At 60.3% G+C, this 24,993-nt stretch overlaps 1 protein-coding gene across 2 annotated transcripts in view; it reads left to right on the forward strand.

The window, feature by feature from the left end:
* The first annotated feature begins 2,413 nt into the window (after positions 1-2,413).
* Positions 2,414-24,993, forward strand: part of AGO1 (argonaute RISC component 1) — a 28,321-nt gene continuing 5,741 nt past the window's right edge. Inside the window, exons 1-17 of one of the 2 annotated variants that reach the window (XM_064525237.1) lie at positions 2,414-2,615; positions 11,970-12,153; positions 13,255-13,375; positions 13,532-13,713; positions 14,075-14,211; positions 14,648-14,782; positions 15,002-15,089; positions 16,345-16,492; positions 16,904-17,023; positions 17,509-17,631; positions 18,146-18,279; positions 19,857-20,041; positions 20,211-20,370; positions 20,716-20,806; positions 23,060-23,254; positions 23,759-23,893; positions 24,828-24,929. In XM_064525237.1, the coding sequence (XP_064381307.1) occupies positions 2,438-2,615; positions 11,970-12,153; positions 13,255-13,375; positions 13,532-13,713; positions 14,075-14,211; positions 14,648-14,782; positions 15,002-15,089; positions 16,345-16,492; positions 16,904-17,023; positions 17,509-17,631; positions 18,146-18,279; positions 19,857-20,041; positions 20,211-20,370; positions 20,716-20,806; positions 23,060-23,254; positions 23,759-23,893; positions 24,828-24,929 (2,418 nt within the window). In that variant the 5' untranslated portion in view covers positions 2,414-2,437. Of the gene's footprint in view, positions 2,616-11,969; positions 12,159-13,254; positions 13,376-13,531; positions 13,714-14,074; positions 14,212-14,647; positions 14,783-15,001; positions 15,090-16,344; positions 16,493-16,903; positions 17,024-17,508; positions 17,632-18,145; positions 18,280-19,856; positions 20,042-20,210; positions 20,371-20,715; positions 20,807-23,059; positions 23,255-23,758; positions 23,894-24,827; positions 24,930-24,993 lie in introns of those variants that run through there. The other variant, XM_064525238.1, reaches the window with a different exon arrangement.

The following is a 24,993-nucleotide window of genomic DNA, read 5'->3' on the forward strand; positions in this document are numbered from 1 at the left end:
TACTGTTGCCTGTAAACAAATGTCTTTCTTAAATTATTTAACTTTTAATTAAAACTTGTACACAATGTATAACCTGTGGACCTCATTGCCACAAGATACTTATTTCTGATATGCTAGGACTTAGAAAGCAATAGAAATATACCTGAATAACATCTTTAGTGATACTCAAAGAAGGACTTAAAACTACCTATTTTCAGAGCCTGTACTAACCACATAGATGTTCATAGTGGGCTTATTTTTTTTGTAACATTTCCAGAAATTATACAGCAATGCCTTGAGAAAATATGGTGTCAGTAGACTCTAACTACCTGGAGCAGTGATTCTGTATTAGAGAGTCAGAAATTAATAAATGAACGAGCTATTTGTTTATTCATCCTCTGAATTTCAGGTGAGGGTTTGTTTTCTCTTTGTACTATCACTAAAAATATAGGGTAAGGACAAAAAAAGCTTTTGGACGAGGACAAAACATGCAAGCTATAAATGAGCTCAGGACACATGATTGCTTAAAATAACCTGCATCTTTAGCAAACCAGTACTTCCAGGTTTTAATATTTTTTGCAGTAGAAATCCTGTGGGTTTGGGAATTGAGATTATTCAGCTTCAGGCAAGCTTAAGTAGTTCAGAAGCAAAAGATAACTTTGATGCCAGTCCCTTTCCAAAATGATTCAAAGGGAAAGATCACTTGGATCAAACGAAAGAACCCTGGGGCTGCTGATGCTTTGGAGCTCCAAAAAACTTTACAGTAAATATATGCCTTAACCTGGAAGGAAACACATCAGGGAATTGTCTAACAGACTAGAAAATGGATAATTAAAAGGCTGAGGGGCATTTGGTAGGAGAGCTGCATGCTCAACAGGGTAAAGGGCTCCTGAGAGGCAACTCCTGTGTTTAGAGAGGCATAACTGAAAGCAGTAATGTGGGAGGAAGGAGAAAAGAGGGATGAGGAACTTGTTCCATGATTTGTCAGGTATTTAAAGAAACTTGACTGACAACTAACTTATCTGGTCAGCAAGATCTTAACTAATGGTGATTTGATTTATAGTGTATCTGGATCTATGTTCTGCTTCAGGACAGCAATTCTGCTCTCATATTCTATAAATCTCCTAGTGTGAAGTGTGTATGAGCTCCACGTTGTGTTCTGCTCCACCACAGGATCCGTGGATTCCACTATTTGGTGTGAGTAAGTCTCAAATACCTGGTTAAAAATGGGTTGCTTCTGGCCCAGGCTTTTCGCTCTCCTGTTTTGCTTGGTTTTAGGTGCAAGAATACCACGAGAGGGGGCTCCAAACACAGCACTCGCGGGGTTGACCCAGCAGCGAGACAACCAGGCACCCAACCCTGGTCATTTGCCAGCAAGGCTCAGAACAGAGAGCCCTTAAAAGTAAAGTAAATAAAAACTGAACACATCCCCTGCTGTTTTCTTCCCAATCTGGCAAGAAAAAAATATAAGTCTCAAAGAAACAAAACCAAAAAAGCTCAGCTGTAAAAGGTATCTCATCATAAACCCACAAGGAAACCAACTATCTCGGCTCCTGTGAGCTGACAACACTGTGGGACATCACTTACTAAAGCGTTCATTTTTTTAATAGGTGGCTTTATAAATAAAGACTGCCTGAGGAAGGCTCTTTGAGGCATCCTGCTTCCAGTCCGGCTGCTGTTGTCCCCTCCTGGGGACAATACGAAGCTCCTCTGTGTGCCTGGGGCCTCGAGGCTTCGCTGACGCCCACCTGCCCTACTTTCTGCCTTACACGCTGTGCTTTGTGAGTGCTTGGTTCCCAATGAATAATATGTTTTTAGGATGGGGAGAGAGAGGGGAAAGGAGGTGGGAAGCCTTGGGCCTTTCTCCTTGCCAAGCTAAAGAGCAGTCGGTGAGCACGCAGGGGGTATTTTGTGGTGTTCCCGATGGGCGGTAATGAGGCAGGAGCTGTAAAGCCTCGTGCTCCCATACAGTCCTTTGTCCCTGACCCTGTCCCTGGCTGCAGGGAGGGCCCACTTTGCCAATGTCATGAGATACTGGAAAGGAATTCAGGAAATGCATTCTAATTGTTGGCTTCGAATTGCTTGTTTAAAGCTGCTGCTGGAACTTTAAGATTTTGGAAAGAGGCTGGCCGACACACGGCCAAAATCGTGATGCAGGCTGGCGGCATCGCTCCACCTCGGTATTTCGGCCCGAGGCGGGCTCCCCACCGCTCCCCACCACGTTTCCGCGCTGCTCACACAGGCGCAAGCCGGCCCCCTCCACCCCCGGGCTCCCCCCGGCTCCCTCCAACCCCGGGAGCCCCTCAGCGGCCGGCGGCCGCCGCGGCCCCCTTCCCGCCTCGCGGCGGGCCCAAGATGGCGGCGCTGTGGCGGGCGGGAGCGCGCCGCGCCGTGCGACGCCGCGCCGCCAGGGGCCGCCAGGCGCGCCGCCTTTGTTGGGCGCGGGGCGGTGCGGCGCATGCGCGCTGGGGCGCAGGCGTGGAGGCGGCTGCGGCGGGCGGCGGTGCAGCACCGGCCCCGGCCCCGGCCCGGCCCCGGCCCCGGCCCGCGCCCTGCCCGGCCCTGCCCGCGGCCCCCCGGCGCGGAGCGGAGCGGCGCCCGCGTGGATGGGATGGAAGCGGGACCCTCGGGAGCAGGTAGCGCTGGGGGCGAAACGGGGGCTCTGCAATGGGGGGGCCGTGCGGCGGGGGCGAGAGTGGTGGCAGCGTGCGGCGGGGGGTCTGCAAAGCGGGGCGAGAGGTGTGCAGCGGGGCGAGGGGTCTGCAGTGGGGGGTGTAAGAGGGGCTGAGGGGTGTGCAGTGGGGGGTCTGCAATGGGGAGCAAGGGGTGTGCAGTGGGGGGTCTGCAGTGGGGAGCAAGGGGCGTGCAATGGGGGTGTGTGCAATGGGGGGTCTGCAGTGGGGCGTGAGGGGTGTGCAATGGGGAGCGAGGGGTGTGCAATGGGGGGTTTGCAGTGGGGCACGAGGGGTGTGCAATGGGGGTGTGTGCAATGGGGGGTCTGCAGTGGGGAGCAAGGAGTGTGCAATGGGGGGTTTGCAGTGGGGCACGAGGGGTGTGCAATGGCAGGTCTGCAATGGGGAGCGAGGGGTGTGCAATGGGGTGTGTGCAATGGGGAGCGAGGGGTGTGCAATGGGGGGTCTGCAGTGGGGGGTCTGCTGCAGGGAGCAAGGGGTGTGCAACGGGGGGTCTGCAGTGGGGCACGAGGGGTGTGCAATGGGGGTGTGTGCAATGGGGAGCAAGGGGTGTGCAATGGGTCTGCAATGGGGAGCAAGGAGTGTGCAATGGGGAGTTTGCAGTGGGGCACGAGGGGTGTGCAATGGGGGGTGTGCAATGGGGAGCGAGGGGTGTGCAATGGGTCTGCAATGGGGAGCAAGGGGTGTGCAATGGGGAGTTTGCAGTGGGGCACGAGGGGTGTGCAATGGGGGGTCCGCAATGGGGAGGTCCGCAATGGGGAGTGATGGGTGTGCAATGGAGATGTGCAATGGGGCTGCAGTGGTGCGGTGAGAGATGCCCCGTGGGGGCCTGTATTGGGGCAAGAGGGGGGCACTGTGGGGCTGTGCAATGGGGGGGTGAGGAGCGTGCAATGAGGAGCCCTGCAGTGGGGTCAGGGCCCCCCCAGTAATGGGGAGCTGTGCAATGGGGGGTGCGATGGGGGGATCGGGGCTGTGCAACGGGGGCGAGGAGGCTGCAGCGAGGGGCGGTGGGGGCTGTGCCATGGGGTTACGCAGAGGGAATTGCCCCACGGCGGGGGTGCAGCAGGCTGGGGAGAGGGTGGGGGGGCACCGAGCAGGGTCCCAGAGGATGGGGGAGCCGGGGTCCCCCAGGAGAGGGGGGCCAGGGGCACCCGCCAAGCCCAGCTGGAGCCCTCAGCTCGGGGAGCCGCCACGCTGCTGCTCTTCCTAGGAGGAGCAGCATCCTCGTCCCTCCTCCTCCTCCTCCTCCTCCCTTTCCCTGGGGACGTGGGGACACAGGGATGCCACGGCCAGAGAGGGACAGCGAAGGCTCCCGCTGGGGCTCGTCCCCTGCCTCCGCGTGCCCGGTGAAGCCCGGGAGCTGCTGACGATGCTCTGAGCATCGGCCGTGGCGGGCACGCAGGGTCTGCGGGAGCCGTTCCTTGAAACCGGGCCGGCGTGGCGGCCGTGCCGGCGGACACTTGCTGGCGTGAGGTTTGCAAACTTCTCGTGTAGTCTGCAGAAGGATTTTGCTGTCTGAGATGGGGCCGGGCGCCGGGGAGAGGGCGCGAGTGCCTGGCCTGCTGCGGCGTCGCGGGGAGGAGGTCGGCGCCCGCTGCGCTACGGCGGTGCCGTGGCTTTGATGTAAAACAGCTGCACGTTTAAACCCAAACTTTGGTCCTTCCTCAGTGTGATTCATTTGAAGCGTAGCGGAGATGTGTCTGTGTCTGCGCAAACCGCTGGCAGCTGGAAGGTGATGTTTGAAGGTGATTTATTGGCCTTTGGCAAGCGGTGATTTAGAGATGAGCGCGGGAACGGGAGCCAGGGCTTTGCCAGCGGCTGGCTGCGCATCCACGGCCGAGATACGGCTGCTTTGTGCCGCCAACTGTCTGGAAAAGGCAGATAATGCCGCTTACGCCCCTCGTATGGTGGTTTTGCGAGGCTTAAGTAATTCCATGAAGGTGCTTTAAAAATATTTCGGGTGGTGCCGCTGTCTTATTTAAGCTGGGGGTGCGTCTGGCGGGGCCCGGGTTGTGCTGGGAGCGTCGGTGATGCTCTGCTTGAGAGCTGCTTTTTTCCTCTGCAATATCTTACTTGAAGTGCAGTTCCCAAGGCTGGTCCTGGTGCGAAGACATTGCCTCCCCGCGGGACGGGACCGCCTGGGTCACCGTGCATGTACAGAAACCCAAAAATTGCCACCGCCGCTGAAACAGAGCGGCAGCAGCAACCCCGTCTGGTCTGTCCGAACCAGGAGCGCGTCTTCCGCCGCCGGAGGTGGTTTCGGGTGGCCTCAGCTGCCCCCCGAGCCTGGAGCTCCTCGTCCCCGAGTGCCGATGCCGGAGGCTGCGGTGCCGCTCGGGGGAGCAGCGCGGCCCGAGGCAGCGGGTTCGTCCGCCCCAGAAGCCGCTCCGCAACGCGCTTTGCTGCCCGCCGAGTCCCCGCGCCGGCGGCGTTAACGCGGTGCCTCCCGCCCGCGCGGCGCTTGCGTCCCTTCCCCTCGCCGCCACCTCCTCGGTGAGAGCATCGCCCCGTGCGCCTGCTTTAGCGATGCCGCGGCTGCGACCCCTCGGGCCGACGAGGCACGTGGAGACCCTGCGCGGGGACCTGCGGAGCGTGCGAACGCCTGGACGGGCGGCGGGGGGATTTGGGGGCTGCAGGCAGTTGCTGGGGGAGGAATATGTATCTCTGGTGGCTTTGAAAGCTAAACCCGGTTTCTCCCCGACTTGTAGTTTTCTTTATCCCTTGCAAGATTCCGAAGTGCTGCTAATCTTAACCGCCGTCTTCCTGTGCTAAACCCTGCAAAAAGCCCGAAGCCGTTCTTTCTGCGGGATCTCTTTATCTTCAGGAAACATGAAATCGCGTGTGCGTGTTTCTAGGACGGGATTATTTCAAGAAACAGAGCCAGGAGAAGCACCTTGCCTCGAGACGGAGCGTGTGTGATTTATCTCTGAACGCTTTCTGTTGTCTATCTCTAAACCCAGGAAAGAACAAAACGGAGACAAATGATTAAAATGGCAGATGTTTAAAGAAATCGGGAAGCCAAACCAGACCGAAAAGCACTGCTTTTTCTGCGGTGTGTTTTCCGATCTCACGCAGTGCCGCGTGCGGTGTTCAGTCGCTTTGGGGCTGCAGATGTGGAGTCTGTGGGGCTGCCGCGTGGGGAGGATGCCCCGTCCGTGGGGCACGGTGAAGCCTGGCGGGGGGTAGCTGCCTTCACACCGTCCTGTCTCTTTTTCGGGAACCGGAGGCCGCTTTGTCTGCTCTTCTTGCCTCTGCACTTTCTTAGCTTGTCCTTGGAGAGTCCCAGCGCGAGTGTGTGAAAACCCTCCTGGAAGCAGCTGGAGCACTGTTATCTTTTGCCCTTTCCGGGTGCTGTCAGCAGAGCGGGGACTCGCGCTCCGCGGCTGTAAATCCGGAGGAGCAGCCCGCGCGGAGCAGAGCCTGGAGCCCCGCGACGAGAGGGGCAGACCCGCCCCTAGCAGAGCCTGGAGCCCCGCGACGAGATGGAGAAGCGCTCGGCCAGCTCGTGCCTGGAGCGGCGGCTCGGCTAGCTGCTGGGGGGTCACTTTGCACCCCAAGGGCAGGAGCCGACGTCCTGGGCTGGGAAGCACGGGAAGGAGCAGCCGGGGCGGCTGACGGAGGTGCAGGTGCTGTGCTGCTTCCCCAGGATCCGTCGCAGCGGCAGCCGTTCGCTTCCCGAGCTGGCCGGCGCCTGAACAAACCTCTCCGTGTCCCGGGAGCCCGGGGTTTCGTGAGCGCCTTGCCCACGGGCTCCGTGACGTGCTGCTCCGTGCGGAGCGCGCACAGCTGCACCGCTTTCAGAAGTAAATACGGAGTAAAGCAGACTGGAGCCCATTTGGGCGCATTTCTTGGACACGGCACCCAAAGCCCAGGCCAGAAGCGATACCGGCGGCTGGGCAGGTCGGCTCCAAGACTGGCTTGGTGCACGGTGGCAGGTTTTATGCTGTGAATCGACGTTTTCGGCCGAATCCCGCTGCCTGCCGTGCGCTCGTATTCTCATTATCCTCCCTTTAGCGCTGAGCCAAGAAGCAGCTCCGGCGGCATTAACCTAGTTGTGCCTGCAGAAACTTGTGCGGCGGAGAATTAGCAGGCGGCGAGCGCGAGCGTCTGGACTGGCGGAGATTAGATAAAGTGCCTCTTTGCAGGCCGTGCTCTGCTGATCCGGGCTTTGTGGGACAGCGTCTTGCACGGCTTACGCAGAGCTGGTTGTTTTAAAGATGTGAAGCTTGGAGATGGGCAGAGCACGTGTGTGTCGAAGGTGGCTAGGTAGAACTGGGGCAAAAAGCCTTTCTTTTGGTGAAAGACCACTGCTAATGCTGGAACAGCAGGGAAACTTCTGTCCTTTTTTCTTTTAAAAAAGGAAGAAAAACCTGAGGCAGCTAGAAATCACTCTTCATTTGTGTAGTGTTTTAAGAAATAGAAAAGGCTGGTTTATAACTGACTATTTAGGAGGAGCAGGTTATAAATTTTATTATTTTGGAGCCCGTTCTGCTGCGCTGGGGGGAAAAAACCCAGGACAATCGAGAAAACAGGTGCTGGCGGCGGCGGGCGCTGCGTTGCGGTGGCGGCCCCGGAGCGAACGTGCGGGGAGTGCAGATGGGGCCGGGCAGCCCCCGCCGCCCGCCGGGGCTGCCGTGGGGGAGACGCCGCGAAACGCCGTGCCCGGGTGTTTACCGGGTGTTTTGCTCCGGTCTGCGCCCTCCGGCAAACCCGGCTGTTGCCCGCCCGGCGTGAGCTGTTCTCGGGCTGAAAAACAGATTTTTTGGTGCCGGCGCTGCCCCTCGCTTTGCCTCCGTGCCGCGGGAAGCTCTCGACTGTCTCCGGCTCATTCGGCTGGGAAGCGGCTCCGGATGTCGAACCGGAGCGCGGGGTGATGCCGGCGGGCGGGCGGCTGGCCGTGCCCCCCCGCGTCCCCCCGGTCGCCGTCTGCGTCTCGGAGGGGCCGGGCGCGCGGGGAGGGGGCCCCGCGCATCCTCCGCCGCGAGGAAACTTCCTTTTGTCTGCGGCGGCTCCCGGCGGCCCCTCTCCTGAATGCGGCGCGGCCGGAGGGCTGCAATGACATGGTAATTTCATGCCTCCCCGCCGGCGGCTCTGCCCGGGCAGCTGTTGGGCAGCGGGTCGCGTTCGCCAGCTGTTACGATAAATAACAGCAGCAAAGCGGATTCCCGGGCCGCTTTCCCCAGCGGGCTTCCACCTCGCCCGCCGCCGGCCCGTTCGCGGTCTCCCCGTGCCGGGCCCAGCTCTTGCGTGCCCGAGCCGCGGTTGCTCCGCGTGGACGGCGGCGGCGGCGGCGGGCGCATTTCAGATTTCGGATTTCGCCCTGCTCGCCGCCCGCATTGTGCCGGCAGCGGCGCGGGCGCCCGCATTTGCATGACAAAGTGGGAGTTTGTGCAGCTTTGCCATGGAGAGTCGAGGTATGCGGAGAAAACCCCTCTGTCTGCCGGCAGCTCGGGGCACTGCTGAACAAGGCTGCGGCTTCCAAAGGGAAACCCGTGCGTGGTGCTGCCGGCTGCATCCCGGCCGGGCGCCTCTCACGCGCGAGCCCCAGTGCCGGCGTCCGCACCGTGGCGTGGGGATGGCGACGGCAGGGCAAAGCCAGGCCCTTCCCCGGCACCTCTCTCCGCAGCTTGGCAGAGCGCGGTTTGGGGAAAATGAAGCCGTTTGGGGGCTTTGCAGCGAGGCAGGGGTGCGGCGCAGGGAAGGGCTGGCTGCAGCCGTGCAGCGCGTGCTCGCCGTTGGGTTTTGGGGACGGCGTCCCCGGCGTGCTCGTGGGCCTGAGCGGGTGAGCGTCGGCGAGGAGTGCCGAATACACCGTCTGCCTTTGGCTGCTGCGCCTCGGTCCCCGGCGTGCCTCGACTGGCACGATACTGCTTTTTACAGGTGCTGGGAGATGGTGGCTTTCTTCTGATCCGTAGATCTGGAAGCAATTTGGAAAGAGAAGGAAGCCGCGCACGATGCCGCGGTGCAGGGCACTGCCCGCGTCCCTGCAGAGCCGTTCCCTGGTGCCTCCGGGTGCCCGTGTCCCTGCCGCGCTGCCCCGTTAAACCGTGCTGCGTTTGCAGTATTTCGTGGCTTGCTCTTGGCTCTTGAGCCTTAAGCAACGCAGGCGTTGGCCGACTGCTCAGCGTGTGATTCATGAGCTTAATGGCAAGGGTTTGCGTTCGCAGCGCACCTGGGGATCCTCGGACGGGCAGGTTCGTAAGGCGCAGCGTTATTCGCGGCCTGGCCCGGCAGCTCGCTCCTCGCGGCAGGCTCTTTCCGCGCCGGGCTGCAGCGTTCGACAGAGGCGAAGGAGGATGCTGAGCATCCCAGGCCGGCCCCGGCCCGTGCATCCTCGTCCTTCTTGTCCGAGCACATCGAAAGACTCGTAGCGGGGAAGCCCAGCCGAGGAGCTGCTCCCCTGCCGGCAGCCTTTGCAAGGAGACCGAGTGGTTTCCCAGCGAAAACGCGGAGCGGGGACATGGAGGCTCCGGCAGCACTGGCAAATACCGATTTGATTGCTAAGCATGATTTTAAAATGCATCAGCTTGCAGCCAGGGAGCTGGCGATTGCCAAGAAACGTTAGTCATGTGGAGACATGAATTATACTGCGAGTCGCTCATCGTAAAATCAGCTTCTCACAACGATGGGGCTCTCGGGAGCTTTGCTCGCAGGGCGGTGCCGCGGCCGGGCCGGCATGCGCCACGTGGCCGTGCCCGCCCCGACGGACGCGGAGCCGCCGGGGAAGGAGCTGTTCGCGGCTCTCGGCCGTGCCGCCGTCACGGCAGACACCCAAAAAGCGGTGTTTTAATGTCCCCCGCGTCCCAGCTGCCGGGGTGGAGCAGCACTGGCGCGGAGGGCTCGCGTTCGTCTGTGCAAGCGTGGCGGCCGCTGCTGCCGCTTCCTTAGCGGCGGCTGTTTTGCAGAGATCAGCTGCGGTGCAAAACTGAGCAGCAAACCTGAAATGTAGGTTGCTCCTGCAATTTTTTTCTGCTTCTAACATTTCTCAACTCGGGACTGAGATTTGGATTTAAAAAGCAGCAGAACGGGAGCGAGGGGTGCTAAGAGCAGCATGTGTCGAGGATCCTAAATTGGAGTGGGGAGGCTGCTTGGGGGCTGGCCCGACAGTTGGCCATCCAGATGGAGCGCTCTGAATCCCTCATACGCGGCGTTCCCCGCACCCGGCCCAGCTGGCCAGGGCCTCGCTGGGCTGGGAGAAGCGAATAAAAGATGTGCACACGCTGAGAGAGGGGTTTTCGGGGGAGATTAGCGAAGTGGGGAAGGAGCGCGAAGGGGAAATGGTGCTTGGAAGAGCAGAAGTCTTGGCTGTTTTTTGACAATATTTTAAGGTATCTTTGAGCCAAGGGTGTTGCTGGTTTAGAAAGGTACTTCAGTCGTGTGGTCTTGCTTTGCTGCCCATCACTTTATTGTCTTTTTTTTTGTAGCTACCTCTCATAATCCCTAGGAGCTTTTCATCACACCGTTTTTAATTTTCTCCCTATTTTTAGCAGCAAGATCCATGGAGTTCGCCTTTCCCACTGACGGATGCTTTTTTCTGGAAAGCAGTTGAGAGCTGCGTATTGGGGAGGGGAGTGAAGATAAAAGGAAAGTTCATGTTCTGCAACTTGAGTTACCCGGCGACCTGGACTCTTGGGCAATTCAAAACATGATCATTAATAACTGATATAAAAACAGCGATCTGTTACCCTGCAAAACCTGGCAGTTAAATAATCCTGCAGCACAGAGGCGATAAAATATTTCCTGTTCGTTTTTGTGGTATCCTCCCTCCAGCAGCGAGCCTGAATTTGCTGGAGGGCGCAGGGCAAAACCCGCGCGTCTTCGGTCCCCGTTGGCGGAGCAGCCCGGTTGCCGCGTCCCCTCGGCGGGAGCAGGAGCGGGGCTGCCGGGGCCCAGGAGGGCCATGCGTCCCCCCGGGCCGGCGCGATCCCCCTGCCCGCTCCCGGCAGGCGCCGCGTCCCCTTTGTGCTGGCTCCGCTTGTAAATCAGCCGGGCGCGGGGCTCGCCGCGCTCCTCGCCCGCGGACAAAGGCCGGCTGTGCTCGGGCGAGCCGCGACCCTGCGCTCGGCTCGGGGAAGGAGAGTGGCTGAAAACCTGCCCCCGAGACAGCGTCGAGGAGCGGGAGAGCAGCGCGTTTGGCGGAAGGTGGCCAGCGGATGGGGCAGGTTGAGGCTGCGGTTTGCAAACGCGCCGTGCCGCCAAGAGCACCGCGCAGTGCAGGGCTGCTTCTTGCTGCACCGGTGCCGTGGGGCCGGGCTCAGCCGTCCCCCCTGGGGGGGGAAGGCCCCTCAGCCTGGTGCCCCTGCATCCTTGTCCCTTGCTGCTTGATTATTTCGCTCCGAGTCATTTCCAGGGCTTGCTATGAGCAGTTACTCCGGCTAGGAGGTGGTGCACGCTCTTGGGCACTGGCGGGGGCTCCCGTTTGTCCCTCTGCAAACCCCCGTCCCCGTCCCAGTGCCGTGCAAACCCCCGGCCCCATCCCAGGGCCGTGCAAACCCCCGGCCCCGCCGCCCTCCCCCGGGGGCAGCAGCCCTGCAGAGAGGAGGGGGCCCCGCCGGCCCGGTCCCTGTGTCTCGCCGCTGCGCAGCCGTGCCGAAACAGGGTCGAGCCTCCGCTGCAGTGTTCCTGGAGGGCTCTGAGCATGGACACGAGGTTGCGCTTGCTTCTCAGACCAAGGGCTGGAGAGTTTCTTGCTGTTCTGCTGAGTGTTTGCATACACGACATTTCTGGTGTGAAAGAAGCTGAACCGCAGCTTGGAGGCAGCGTGCTGGTGCTTTCGGAGCCCTGTTAACGTGGAATTAGGTACAAGCTGTCCTCTGGCGTCGGGAGAACTGAGTGTAGCCTGCTGTCCCTGGCACCTGGTCCGGGAATTGAGTTACGTGTGCGGCCCTGTCCGCCGGTGTCGGAGGTGTGCTTGTGCCTCCCGAGGTCTGCGCTGGTGTCGCGTGTGGCCCTGGGCGAGTTATTTCCCCGAAAGCAGCAGAGAGATTATTGATGTGCTGGTGGATAGCTGGACATCAGTGCAGCTGGCGAAGGGCACGGCCGAAGCGGAGCGCCTGGCACTGCCGTTCGGCAGCTCGACCAGTTGTGGCACTTGCAGGAAAGGCGCCCGGGGAAGCTCCTTCCCTCTCCAGCTGTGCCGGCCCTAAATCTGCGATCGCAGCTTCACGCCAGGCGTGCGAGCGGGAAGCCGCTCGGTTCGTGTGACGTGGTACTGGGAGGCGCTGGGGCCTCCGCGATGCCGCCGTGGCCGCTGAGCTGCTCCCGGGCCTCCTGACCCTCCCGCCTTCTCCCCCGCAGCTGCAGGCGCATACCTGCCCCCCCTGCAGCAGGTGTTTCAAGCGCCGCGTCGGCCCGGGATAGGAACCGTTGGGAAGCCCATCAAGCTCCTAGCCAACTACTTTGAAGTGGACATTCCCAAGATTGATGTGTATCACTATGAAGTGGATATCAAGCCCGACAAATGTCCACGCAGAGTCAACAGGTAAGGCAAGTATTAGAGGTTTTGGCACTCTCTCCCTGCTCCCAGCTTCCTCGTGGAGATGCAATAAGTGCCTTTCTCCCTCTTCACTGGTGGAAACCGTTGGGATGAGAGTGTCTCGGGTTGCCCTTGCCCTCTCCATGCTGGGGCTGCAAAGCAGCGCTCAGAGGTTTCGCCTCTGCCCGGGATCCGTCTGCAAAACCCCGCCGTGACCAGTGGCTTTCCCGAAGCCCCTCGGGAGCATCACTCGGATGTGGGCACCTTCCCCTTTCTGGGGCAAAGTGATCTGAGCCGCTGCACCAGCAGCAGGCAAAAACCTCCCCGCGAGATGCAGGAGCCGTGTCTCCCTGCCCTCCGTGCCGTCGGTGTTTGAGGCGGTGCTGGTGCCCTGCTGGGGAGGCCGTCTGGCTGCCCGGCCTCGCTCGCGCCTGCCGCGCACCTGAGACGTGCCAGGTGCAGCCAGCGCTTTCCCAGCGCCGCGTGCTCGAGCCGCTCTGTGCCGGGGTTGTGGCACTTCCCAGCCTCCGCAGATGGCTGAGCCTCGTAAGCTGTGTTTGTGCAGCAGCATTTGTTCCTGTCCCCGATAGCTTAGGAGATCCTGAACCTTAGCACAGTCCCCTGCTTCTTCAAAGCAGCTGTGCTATTTTGGCCGCATTCCCGCATTTAAAAATAGCACGTCCCAGGCCTCAGGCCGGTGCGAGCTTTTCTATTTTTTGTTTGCCTTTTTGACGCCCCGCTCGCTCGCCGTCCCCTGCTGCCCCCGTGGCCTGGGGCGCTCGGAGCCTCGAGGGCCCGCGAGCAGATGCCGGAGCCGCCGCTTGCGATGCTCTCGGCGGCCGGCGTCGGCGGAGAGGCGAGTCGCTCCTTCGCAGCCAGCCCCGGAGCGTGCGAGCACGCGTTCCTGCGTACTGTGCGAGCTCGTCCCGCCGAAGCTGCTCTAGCAAGCTGTGGGGCGAGGCGTGTGGCTGTCCACGTGCCCACGGCACTGCCGCGAGCCCAGCGGTGCCCGGGGTTGAGGAGCCGGCGGGCCGCGAGAGGGATCAGTAAAGAAACTGGCCAAACAAACTCTGCTTTTCTCTCCCCTGTCCGCCCTCGTGCGCATAGGGAAGTCGTGGAGTACATGGTGCAGCACTTCAAACCGCAGATCTTCGGCGACCGGAAGCCGGTCTACGATGGGAAGAAGAACATCTACACTGTCACGGCCTTGCCCATTGGGAACGAGCGGGTGAGAGCGGGGCGGGAGGCCCCGGGCGGGCTGCCGGTGCCCCGCTGCCTCCCAGCAGCAGCCCGCGTGGGAAGGGCAGGTGAAAAATGTCCTGCCTCGCCTCGTTCAAGTCCTTCAGAGCTGCCGTGGTGATTTCCCCTTCCCTTCTGCCCCCAGGTCGACTTTGAGGTGACGATCCCAGGGGAAGGCAAGGACAGGATATTTAAGGTCTCCATCAAGTGGATGGCGATCGTGAGCTGGCGCATGCTCCACGAGGCCTTGGTGAGCGGGCAGATCCCCGTCCCCTTGGAGTCTGTCCAGGCGCTGGACGTCGCCATGAGGCACCTGGCTTCCATGAGGTACCTGCGCGAAGGGGGAGCCCGGCGGGTGGGCGCTGGGGGTGGGCAGGGGCAGCGCCGCGTCCGCCGTGAGCGCGGAGCGTGCCGAGACGGGCCGTGCCGAGACGGGGCCCCTTGTCCTGGGCCAGGCTCTCGCGGTGTCTTTGGTGCCGACCGCTGTCGTCTAGCGTCTCGGTACCCTGCCTGGCACGAGGAGCTGGTGCGAGCGTCGTAGACGCTCCCACCGTACAGATAAACGCGGTGCCTGCGGGGTGGCCGGGTCGCGGGGCTGCCGGGGCAGCGACGGCTCCCGGGGGCTGGGGTGCTCCGGGGTCCCAGCCCCATGCCCGTGCTTTGACGTGCTGTCTGCTCTGGGTTGCAGGTACACTCCCGTGGGTCGCTCCTTCTTCTCCCCCCCGGAAGGTTATTACCACCCCCTGGGAGGCGGCAGGGAGGTCTGGTTCGGTTTCCACCAGTCGGTCAGGCCTGCCATGTGGAAGATGATGCTCAACATCGACGGTGAGTTGTTTTTTGTGCTGGCAGGAACGCTTTGCTCTCCGGCATACCCATGTCGCTGGGCATTGTGATCCTGACACCCAGTACTGATTACGGTGACGGGGGGGTCTCGGCCCTAAGGAAGGATTTTCAGGTGTTGTAGATCTTGCTGCCAAATTAAGGGATGTTTCTCTATCGGCTTCAACGGAGGCCGGGGCAGGGCTGTGCCGAAGCCGCTCGGGGTGCCAGGCTGCGGCCGGCTGCTGCTCCGGGATCGGCGGAGCTTTGCCGAGCTGCCCGCATCCTGGGCAGCGACGGCGAGGTGCCCGTCTTGAGCCAGCGCAAGCTGGGGGTTTGCAGGGCTGGGTGCGTTTGGGGAGGCTGGATCCGGCCTGCTCTGGGGCCAGGTCTCCTGCCCGTTCGAGGAGAGCAGAGACGCATCTTGGCGTCTGTCCCGCAGTGTCGGCCACGGCCTTCTACAAAGCACAGCCCGTCATCGAGTTCATGTGCGAGGTGCTGGATATCCGGAACATAGACGAGCAGCCGAAGCCGCTGACGGACTCGCAGAGAGTGCGCTTCACCAAGGAGATCAAAGGTACGGCCTCGGCGGACGGGCCCGCGGCGCGATGGCGGGGAGAGCTGCGGCGTGGCGCCCCGCAAAGTAAAACTGCCCTTCACAGGGCGTTTTTAAATATGCCTGCTCCGCAAATGGTTAATTATTTAAGGAAAGGGTTTGCAGTGTCGCAGGGAAGCTCAGGGCAGCTCTGGTGCTCACCTGTGACTCTGCTGTGTCTCTCTCTCTCTCTCGCACCAGGTTTGAAAGTCGAGGTTACCCACTGCGGGCAGATGAAGAGGAAATACCGCGTGTGCAACGTTACCAGGCGACCGGCCAGCCACCAGACGTAAGGCGGGTGGGAAGATGCCCTTGGAAAAATCCGAGCTGTTCTCCTTTCCAGCAGCTGCCGTTGGCGTTAGCGAGGGCTGGAGGGGAAACGCTGGCCCGTGGCAGCGAAGGGGACGCGGTGCCCGTGCCGTGCGCTGTGCCGGCTGCGCGGGAGGCAGGGGAGGGAGAGGATGCTTTGTCTGGCGGGCTGCGGAGGGCGGGAGTTAACGTGCCAGGAATTGTCCTAGTTTTTACCTCTGAGTTCGGTTTTCTTCTTGCTTAAAATAGACGCTGCCAAAGCAGAAGCTTTGTCAAGGGATAAAGTAATCCCCTCGCCTTTAAATTATTTGCATGTGCCCGTGAGCAGGCTGGGCCTGGCAGCCCCCACGCCATGGAGCAAGGAGGCAGGGCAGCGCGCGGGGCGCCCGGCGGGCAGGAGGGAATAATCCCTGCTCCCAGTCCTTCCCCAAAACCAAACGACTCCGCAGGTACCGCGGTGCTGTCAGGCTGCCTGGCCCCCTCCCCGGGGGCCCCCACGCTTCCCCCTCGCTTTAGCATCCGTTGTTGCTGCCCCTTGGGCTTGGGAAGCGCAGAGGAACGTGACGCCTCACCAGGGTATTCGGGGGTGGCTTGCCTTGCTAATTTAGGCTCCACAAAGAATATCAGGTCAATTCTTGGTGTTCACAGGGCTCTTTATGGAGCCGGGGAACAGCTGGTGCCGGGTGAGCTTGGGTATCACGCGCTCCTGCTGTTGCCCGCGCAGCACCGTTCAGCCCTGCCCCTGGGAAATTTGGCTTTTTTTCCGTGCTTTGGAAGTGTGAGATGCACCTCCTCCTCCCCCCGGTGCTCTCCCGACCCTGGCTCTTTTAAATGCTCAGTAGCCACTGCCCTATCGCAGGAGGAGGCTGGTTAATCTCGCCTTGAGCTCAGCTTGGCTCGCAAAGAGGGGCCCCGAGCACAGAGGTCCTGAGCGCCAGGGTGGCTGTAGCCGTGTACCTGGCAGTGGCATGCGTGGCACGTCCTGTGATAAACATTTGCCCTGATTAACTGGATTAGTGAGGGAGAGCTTTATTTAGGGACCTCAGTCCCACACAGGGATCAGAGTATTTCTGGTTTGATTTCTGAAAATACCACTGTTCTGCTTTTATTTTCTCCTCGGGTAGCTGAGAGTGGGAGCCCGCCGGTGCCCTCTGTTCCCAGCCAGAGTAAGTGGTGCTTCGGTGTGGAGGTGCCTGTTCTGAGGAGGTGCATCCTTCGTGTCTTGCCTCTGCCAGGTTTCCCCTGCAGCTGGAGAGCGGGCAGACGGTGGAGTGTACAGTGGCCCAGTACTTTAAGCAGAAATACAACCTGCAGCTGAAATACCCTCACCTACCCTGTCTCCAGGTTGGCCAGGAGCAGAAGCACACGTACCTGCCCTTGGAGGTGAGTGCCAGCTCCGCGCCGCTGGGGCCCAGCTCGCGGGCGCTGCGACGAGCGCAGGCAGCGGTCTCCGGCCTTTGCTGGCAGCTGCATGGCAATGTCCTGCAGCCGACGTGTCGTGGCACCAGCTGCCTCCGTTGACCTGGAGAGCACCGTTTCTCAGAAGCGAGGGACGTGCCATAAACAAGCCATTTTCCTAGTTCCTACGGGAAGAGCTTCCAATGTGAAGCAGACGTGAATGTTAAACCCAGGGTCTGTGGCTGAGTGCTGAGCTGAACAGCCCATCTCTATCAGCCAGCGCAGCTGCAGGCTCGTCCCCTCTGCGTGGGGGCTAGCTGCAGGGGCCGCGTGCCACGGTCCTCCGTGCCCAGCGCCTTCCTGACGTGCTGCTGCTTGCTTTCTGCTGCTGTGCAGGTGTGTAACATCGTGGCAGGCCAGCGGTGCATCAAGAAGCTCACAGACAATCAGACGTCAACCATGATAAAAGCAACGGCCAGGTCTGCCCCAGACAGGCAGGAGGAGATCAGTCGCCTGGTACGTGGCCCACGTCCTTGCGGCAGGAGGGACGGCGTGGGGCTGACGCGGGTCCGGTGGGGGCTCTGGCAGCCTGGTGGCAGGCCACAGCCTGGTGTCCAGTGGCCCGGCAGGAGCAGGTTAATGGTCTGGTTGCTGTCTAGACCGATGCCTCTGGGCTTTGGAAGCTGGGGACATTTGATATTCCCTCTGGGACTCTTCGTAACAATCTCTTGCTGGTTTGAACCTTTCCAGTGAAACCTTAAATCTTAGGAGCAGGCTCTGCTCTTGGTTGCCTTGGTCAGTTCAAAGATCAGTTCTCCCACGGGTCAGTTTGGAGGACAGAGTTTGGCCTGTTGTTAGATCGCTGGCCCTCCCCTTTGCAAAGGCACTTCACATCCGTGGAGTACCTGACTTCAGGTGCCCGTGCTTGCTGGGCAGCTGGGCGCTGCGTAGGGTGAAGCGGCTGCTCCTTCCCTCCCAACGGCCCGTCCTTCCCTCTCCAGATGAAGAATGCCAGCTACAACCTGGATCCATACATTCAGGAGTTTGGCATCAAGGTGAAAGATGACATGACGGAGGTGACGGGGAGGGTCCTGCCAGCACCCATCCTGCAGTATGGAGGCAGGGTAAGCAGGACTACACCGCTGGGGTGTTTGCTTTTTGCAGAGATGCTTTCATGCTGGAAAATACCGGTTTTGGCCCAAACTTGTGCTACCTTCAGGTTTGTAGGTTAGAGCTGGAATTTTTTTCAGCGAGCCTTGAGTGCTTTTGCAGTATGACTCTTCTGAAAGTCATAGCCAGAAGTCTTCCGGTGATGAGTGAAGCAGGCTCAAGGACATTCAGGGTAAGGCTGTGGTTCTCCCATGGCCTTCCTCCTGCATGCCCTTGCCCTGCTCTCGTCAGGGCCCCGTGGCCAGGAGGACCCTTGCTGAGTGCCGCGAGAGGTCCTGGAAGAGCTGGGAACGGACTTGGCGAGCACAGATGCCGAGGGAGAGCAGTGTAGCAGTGGGATGGGGAGTACAGATGCTGTGCAGCCCTCCCCGAGGGGTTGGCGGTGTGGGGCCGGAGCCGGTCCCATCGCCTTCCCAGCGGGATGCGGCTGCTTGGCGGCAGCGCTCTGACCGTCTGTTTGCCTTGCAGAACCGGGCCATTGCAACTCCCAACCAAGGCGTGTGGGACATGCGAGGGAAGCAGTTCTACAACGGCATTGAGATCAAAGTCTGGGCGATTGCTTGCTTTGCCCCGCAGAAGCAGTGTCGAGAAGAGGTGCTGAAGTAAGGAAAGGGGCAGCCCGTGCGGGTGGGCCGAGTGCGCAGGGAGACGTGTCCGTGCTGGCGTGCCGTGCAGCCGCCCGGCTCTTCGCAGCCTGAGGCTGTGCTTCCCCTGTCACTGGTGCTACGTCTATTGCTCAGCAGTACAAATTTGATCCGGATCCGGACTGGCTGTTCAGTCCCGTTTCTGTTTATCCGGAGTGCTTGACTGTTTATCCTGGCTGCAGACAACCCCTGAGCTGTCCCAGGGCCTGCCAGGCTGAGTTAGCACGTCGGCATCGTAACGCACGTGCGCTGACAGCAAGCCTCTCCCACATCCACCCTTTGCATCAGGTAGCTGCAGGGCTTCGATCTGATACTGCGAGCCCTAAAGCCAGACACGTTGTGTTGGACTCTCTAGTCTGATCTTCCTCAAGCAGAAGTCGGATGAGGTTGTGAGGGATATTTCATAAAAAATTTCCCCTATACCTTGACAGCTCAGACTGACCTTGGAATGGTTTTCTTTGGGCTCCAGCATTGCTGGGTCTCTTGATCCTCGGAGTGCCCTTTGCTGTCTGTCCACCCACAGGGTTAATCGGTATTTGCCTGTGGGATGAGATGTCTCTGACTTCTTCTGGTGGGAGAAGTGCGCTTCAGCTGCCAAAATGAGAACGTGCCTGCTGCTCTTAAGGACATTCAGCCCCTTCTGAATTAGTGTGACTTGTGTAGGAAGCATGCTAACTCTCCACAGGTTTTTATTACAAACTAAGATTAGGCTTTCTGAAAAGCTTTGGTAGCTCAGAGGCCCTCTGCCTTGGTAGGCAAGTGGCACTGATTGGGGATAGTTTATTTGATTTAGGAAAACAGTCACCTTGGGTTTGGATTCTGCTGGGGACCCAGGTTCTCACGACCTTCCCCTGCAGTTAGAGAGTATCTGGAGGCAAACATTTCGTGTGCCTTCTGTGGCCGTGTTTGGTGCTGTTATCCGATGGGACGGTTCGGAACAGCTCAACAAGTCACTAAATCTGCAGTAACTGGGTGCAGGTGGAAGTGCTGGGAGCGCCGCTGGGCAGACTGGGAGCCCCGGGCTCCTTGTGGCTGTTCCTGCATCAAACTTGTCTTTGGCAAACCAAAAATCTGGAGTGCGTCTGACCATGCGCACAGGCAGAGCGCGCTCTGGTTTGGTGAGTGAAGGCTTGCATCAGCTTTGCGAATCACCTGGAAATCGGCTGTGCCAGGCAGCAGGTCTGCTCCCCCTTCTCTTGCTTTCAAAGTGAGAAAAGCTTGCAACTCACTCAGTCTTCCGAAAAAACTTCTGACTCTGGGTAAGAGGCCTTCCGCGGGCACGGCCAGGCTGGGCCGTTCAGCTCCAGCACGGGTTGATCATTCTGTGCTGTGATCTCCGCGCCGCATGGTGCAGGACAGGCAGTGATTTCCCTTTCCTGTCTCTCTCGGGGATTGCTGGATGCTGGAAAACCGCAGGCGTGGTAACGTGCCGGGCCCTCGTCCGTTCTGTGCCGTAGCCCCTGGGCCCTCGGCCTCGCTCGGCGGCCAGGGGCTGCGGTGCAGCAGGGCTGACTTCTCTCTCCTTCTGGGCACAGGAACTTTACAGACCAGCTGCGCAAGATCTCCAAGGACGCAGGGATGCCGATCCAAGGGCAGCCCTGTTTCTGTAAATATGCCCAAGGTGCGGACAGTGTGGAGCCCATGTTTCGGCACCTCAAGAACACCTATTCAGGGCTTCAGCTCATCATTGTCATCCTGCCAGGCAAAACGCCGGTGTACGGTGCGTCTGGGGCAAGGGCGAGCGGGAAGAGGAGAAGGGTTTTGCTCTGGGGGGCTCAGGGCTGGCTCTGGCCCTCCCGTAGTGCCTCCTCTCCCTGTTTTTGAGGGCAATTGCTGGGACCTGTACTTTGCCGATTGCCTCTGTGTTCACGTGCTCCCTCTGCCCGCAGCCGAGGTGAAGCGCGTTGGCGATACCCTCTTGGGAATGGCCACGCAGTGCGTCCAGGTCAAGAACGTGGTGAAAACCTCCCCGCAGACCCTTTCCAACCTCTGCCTCAAGATCAACGTCAAGCTCGGCGGGATCAACAACATCCTTGTGCCTCACCAGCGGTTCGTTTGGCTGCTGCGGCTCGCGGCTCGCGGGCTTGTTTCGGAAGCCGCCCGTGGCCTCCCTCCCCTTGGGCAAGCCGGGGTTTCAGCCAGCGTTGCGGCACTGCCGGCCTTGGGGACAAGGGGCACGTGGGCTGCTGCGTGAAGCAGCTCGCTGAAACGTGGGTTCGCAGCCTGTCTCGCCTTGCAGCGAGCTCTTGCTGCGCCTGCGCCCAAAGCCTGGAGGGTGGGAGATGTCCCTACGCGGTCTGCTCCGCTGCGTGGGCTGCGCGTCACCCCCGCTATCCGAACGCCCCTGAGATGGCCCCGAAAGGCTGACCGCTGCTCTCTCCTCTCTCCCACCAGTTCTGCCGTCTTTCAGCAGCCGGTGATCTTCCTCGGGGCTGATGTCACTCACCCACCAGCAGGAGATGGGAAGAAGCCCTCCATAACGGCCGTAAGTTCCCCTGCCGGGGCTGGGCTCGGCGCCCGATGTCCCTGCAGGGACGTTGGAGCTCGCACCAGCTCCCGCCAGAGCCCTGTGGCCCCGTGAAGGGGCCGTATCGCCTCGGCGTGCCGGTGACACTCCTCAGGGTGGCCCCGTGGCTTGGAGGGTGGCTTGATCCAGCTGCTGGGGAGGTGGGAAACACGTGGAGGTGCCGCTTAAACACCGCAGCGGGGAGGTGGGGACGGCTGGGGGTCGCGCTGCCTGGCTGCAGCGGGCGACGGTGCCGGGAGGGTTGGGCGGCGATCACGGCGTCCAGCCGCTCCGCTCGGGGCCGGCGCTCCCAGGGCTCCGGCTGCTCCCGGGGCCTGCCGGGTCCCCAGCGCCCTGCCACCTCCCCGCAGAGGGGCCGCGGTTGCGGGGCCGTGGCGGGAGAGCGGCAGCCGCCAGCAGATGGGGCTCGCGATGTGCCGGACCCCGCGCGCGCCGCGGGACGGGCCGTGCAGAGAGCTCGGGGCGACCGCTGGGCGCAGCAGCCACGGGCAGCACGCGGAGCCGAGCCGGCCGTCCCGGCTGCAGGGCAGCACCTCCCCCGGCCGCGAGCAGCAGGGGCTTTCAGAGATGGGGGAATCGGGGTGACCGGGCGACTTCTGAGCTGTTTGGGGTGCAGGGTTTGCCTTCCGCACTGAGCATCCACGAGATGATCCAGTGCTCGCGTGCGGACGTGGCCGGGTGGCAACTCACAGGCTTCCTAAGGCCGTGAGATGTTGCTGAGCGTCTGTCGCAGCGAGGGAGAGTGTCAGGTTGTCATAGCGCCTGGTTTAATTAAGCACGTCAGCATTTTCCTATGAAGTTCTTAGCTTTCCAAGAGTCATAGCTCAGGTTTTCCTTGGCATGCAAATGCATCTTTGGAGGAGTGTTTTTTTCTTAATTAAAAGGGGTTGGGAAATGCTTTTGGCTGTTTGCTCATAGGTGTGGGTGGGACAGAACAGTCTGTCTCCTGGCGGCAGCGCTTCCCCTCCGAAAACATTTTCAGAGAGCTTTTTTCTACAGGACCACTGCGGCTCTTTCTTTCCCCCCCCTAATTTTTATAAAAGCTTTTTTGAAACTGCAGGTGGGGAAGAGGGGAAAGCCTTCAAATGGCCTCGACCCTCTCTGTAGCCTATTCATAAGACAAGCGGACGGCGTCCACCACCGCATCTGATGCCGGAGGAAGCATTTTTACCGAGCACATCAGCTCTGGCGGCGCAGCCCGAAGCCTAGAGCTGCGCTTGCTAAACAAAAGCGAAACCAGCCTTGAGTGGGGCAGCGGGGTCTGATGCCACCGGGGCACGGGGCTCTGCGGGCTTCCCCTGCTCTGGCCAGCGGGACGCCGACCGCGCGGCGAAATCCCCGCCGGCCTCGTGGCGCTTCGCCTGCCCGCGTGGGCCCCGAGCCGCTTCAGTGCCCGTGGCTCGGGCTGTGCCCCCAGCCCCCCGTCACAGCCCCCCTGACGTCTCTGAGGTCTCCTTTCCCAGCCGCCGCAGCCGCAGCGGGAACTCCCTGCCCGACGGCTGAGTCAGCCCCGTGACGTGCCCGGGCGCCGCGGGGGCAGCCCTCGCGGCTCTGCGCCGGGCAGAGGCGATGCCAGCAGACGCTCTTTGGAAATGCTCCCCTGGGTGGGCAGAGGCCCCTCTGCGGCCGCCGGGAGCTGCGGTGTTGCAGCGGTCGGGGAAGGACCTGCCGAGAGCAGAGCTCCCTGGTGTTGGCTTAATAAGGATCTAAACAGCTTTTATAGTGGTGGCACTGCAATTGCAGGCGGGGTTTTGTACCAGGGATATCCATTACCATAATGAAACTGTAGGCAAGGTTCAGGATAACAGTGTCCTTTATGGAAGCCAGAAGCTCTCAAGAGAGGGACAGAGGGAGAAGAGCATCGGCAAGTGGAAAGGGCAGCCCTGTTCCCCCCGGCTTTTGGGCAGGAGGAGTGAAGCAGGGGCAGAGCAGTTAAATCCCCAGTTCACGCGTAGCGGCTGCGTGGCTCGGTGGTGCCAGCCCGCCGTCTCGCTGGAAACTCCAGCAAGGACCACGCAGAGCGTGAAACCAAGACGTGGCCACCACCACCCACGTCCTCTTTGGTCTTTGCTCTCTCATTTCGCTGTCTGGGAGCTCGGGGGTGGCTCGGGCCCACTGTCAGCTGTGGGTGTTCAAAGGCCAGGAATGTCCCATGTCCCCTCCGTCCTCCCCGTTGTAACGCATGGGCCCGGCCTGCCTCTGTCGCTGCAGGTCGTGGGCAGCATGGACGCCCACCCCAGCCGGTACTGTGCCACAGTGCGGGTGCAGCGTCCTCGCCAGGAAATCATCGAGGACTTGTCCTACATGGTGAGGGAGCTCCTCATCCAGTTCTACAAATCCACCCGCTTCAAACCCACCAGGATCATCTTCTACCGCGACGGCGTTCCCGAAGGACAGCTCCCGCAGGTGAGGAACCCCCGGCACCGTGCTCGGCCCGCAGAGCTGGCACTCGCCGCTCCGTGGTGGAGCAGACCTGCCTGCGGCCAGAGGCAAAGGGCTTTAAGGTCTGGGTTCACCTCTCTAGTGTTGGTGCTGCTTGAGGTTGTTGGGTTTGCTGAAGGGCTTTGTGCACACTGGAGGTGTTGGGCTAGTTCTGCTGGCGGGAGCTGGGCCAAAGGTTGGCGTGCCGGGGTGCTGGGCGTCCAGGAGCCCACTCGACGTGCAGGGCAGCCCGTGGCCACCAAGCAGCTTGGGATGACGGGTGCTTTGCTCTCCTCTTTTTCCACTTGTCTTTGGGGATATCCTGTGCTGAGGCAGCTTTTCCAGGAGAGCTCAGTGGGAGGGGATTAGGTCTCTTGGTCGTGCCACTGCCGCTGCCTAAACCTGCATCGGCTCCCGCGGGCGCGTGGGAGCAGCTGGGTGCGGGAGCCAGCCCGTGCGTTGCCCCACTGCGTGCGGTTGTGTCCCTAGATCCTTCACTACGAGCTTCTGGCAATCCGAGACGCCTGCATCAAACTGGAAAAGGATTACCAGCCTGGCATCACTTACATCGTCGTCCAGAAAAGGCATCACACCCGCCTCTTCTGTGCGGACAAGAACGAGCGGGTGAGCGCTGCGGAGCGCCGGGCTGGCGGCGTCTGATTCATCGCTGGCCGTTAGGCAGCCAGCCCTGAGCTGCGCGGGGTGGAAAGCGCCCTGCTGGCAGGGAAACGGGCTGCTGGGCTGACTCTTGCATCCGTGCCGATTAGGCTGCTTCAAGAAATCCAGGCAGCTGTTCGCTGTTATTATGAGTTACTGGGTGCAGATGATCCTGGTGACTCTCTTGAAATAGCCTCTGTCAGCTTGAAAACATCTGTTGTTTTGGTGATAGCTGTAGCCACTGACGTTAGGGCAGGAAGAATAACCCCTTGCTCGCTCACAGCTTGTTCACGTGTGCTGTGCAAGCAGCAGTGCAAAAAACGGGACGTGCAATGGGCTCTTCTGCCTGGCAGGGGTATATGCTGTTGAGGGTGTGAATCGAACAATTGTGAGTTTGGGAGGAGAATGCTACTTGTGCAACAAAAGCACCAAGTAACTCACTGATTGCTTTAACTTTTTCTAGATTTGGTCTAAATTTAGTGTTTCAGTCTAATCTAAACAGACTCTGGCTCTACCTGATCATGAGGATTTAATTTTGGGACTGAGAACAGTTTTTGATCTTGGCATAAGAGCCCTGGTATCTCATGGCAGCGGCTCTAGAGTAAAGTCTCTGCAGAGATCCCTGGAGTTTTTGCCACTTAATCCTCGTTTCTGCAGCAGAATGGGCCAGTGCCTGGCCTTCCCCCGCCTGCTTCCCATGAGCTGTAGTTTGCTCTGTGTCATGCCTGGTGCTGATGCTCGCAGGAAATGCCAGCAAGCCTGTTTGGGCAGAGAGCAGAGCAGGGAGAGGTGCTTCTGCTCCACGCTGAGCAGACACTTGTGGAGCTGCTCTGCATGGTGCTCCCAAACTGGAAATAACCCAGCACTGCAGTACTTTGATCTCTCTTTCTATTCCCTGCAGATTGGGAAGAGCGGGAACATCCCAGCGGGAACAACAGTGGATACAAATATCACCCACCCCTTTGAGTTCGACTTCTACCTGTGCAGTCATGCAGGCATTCAGGTACCGTGCTCCAAGCTGGCTGTTGTGATGCTGCTGCTTTTCCTCCGTTGTGGTTGCAAACCAC

Source organism: Dromaius novaehollandiae, chromosome 23 (assembly GCF_036370855.1).
Source record: "Dromaius novaehollandiae isolate bDroNov1 chromosome 23, bDroNov1.hap1, whole genome shotgun sequence".
NCBI classification, from domain to species: domain Eukaryota; kingdom Metazoa; phylum Chordata; class Aves; order Casuariiformes; family Dromaiidae; genus Dromaius; species Dromaius novaehollandiae.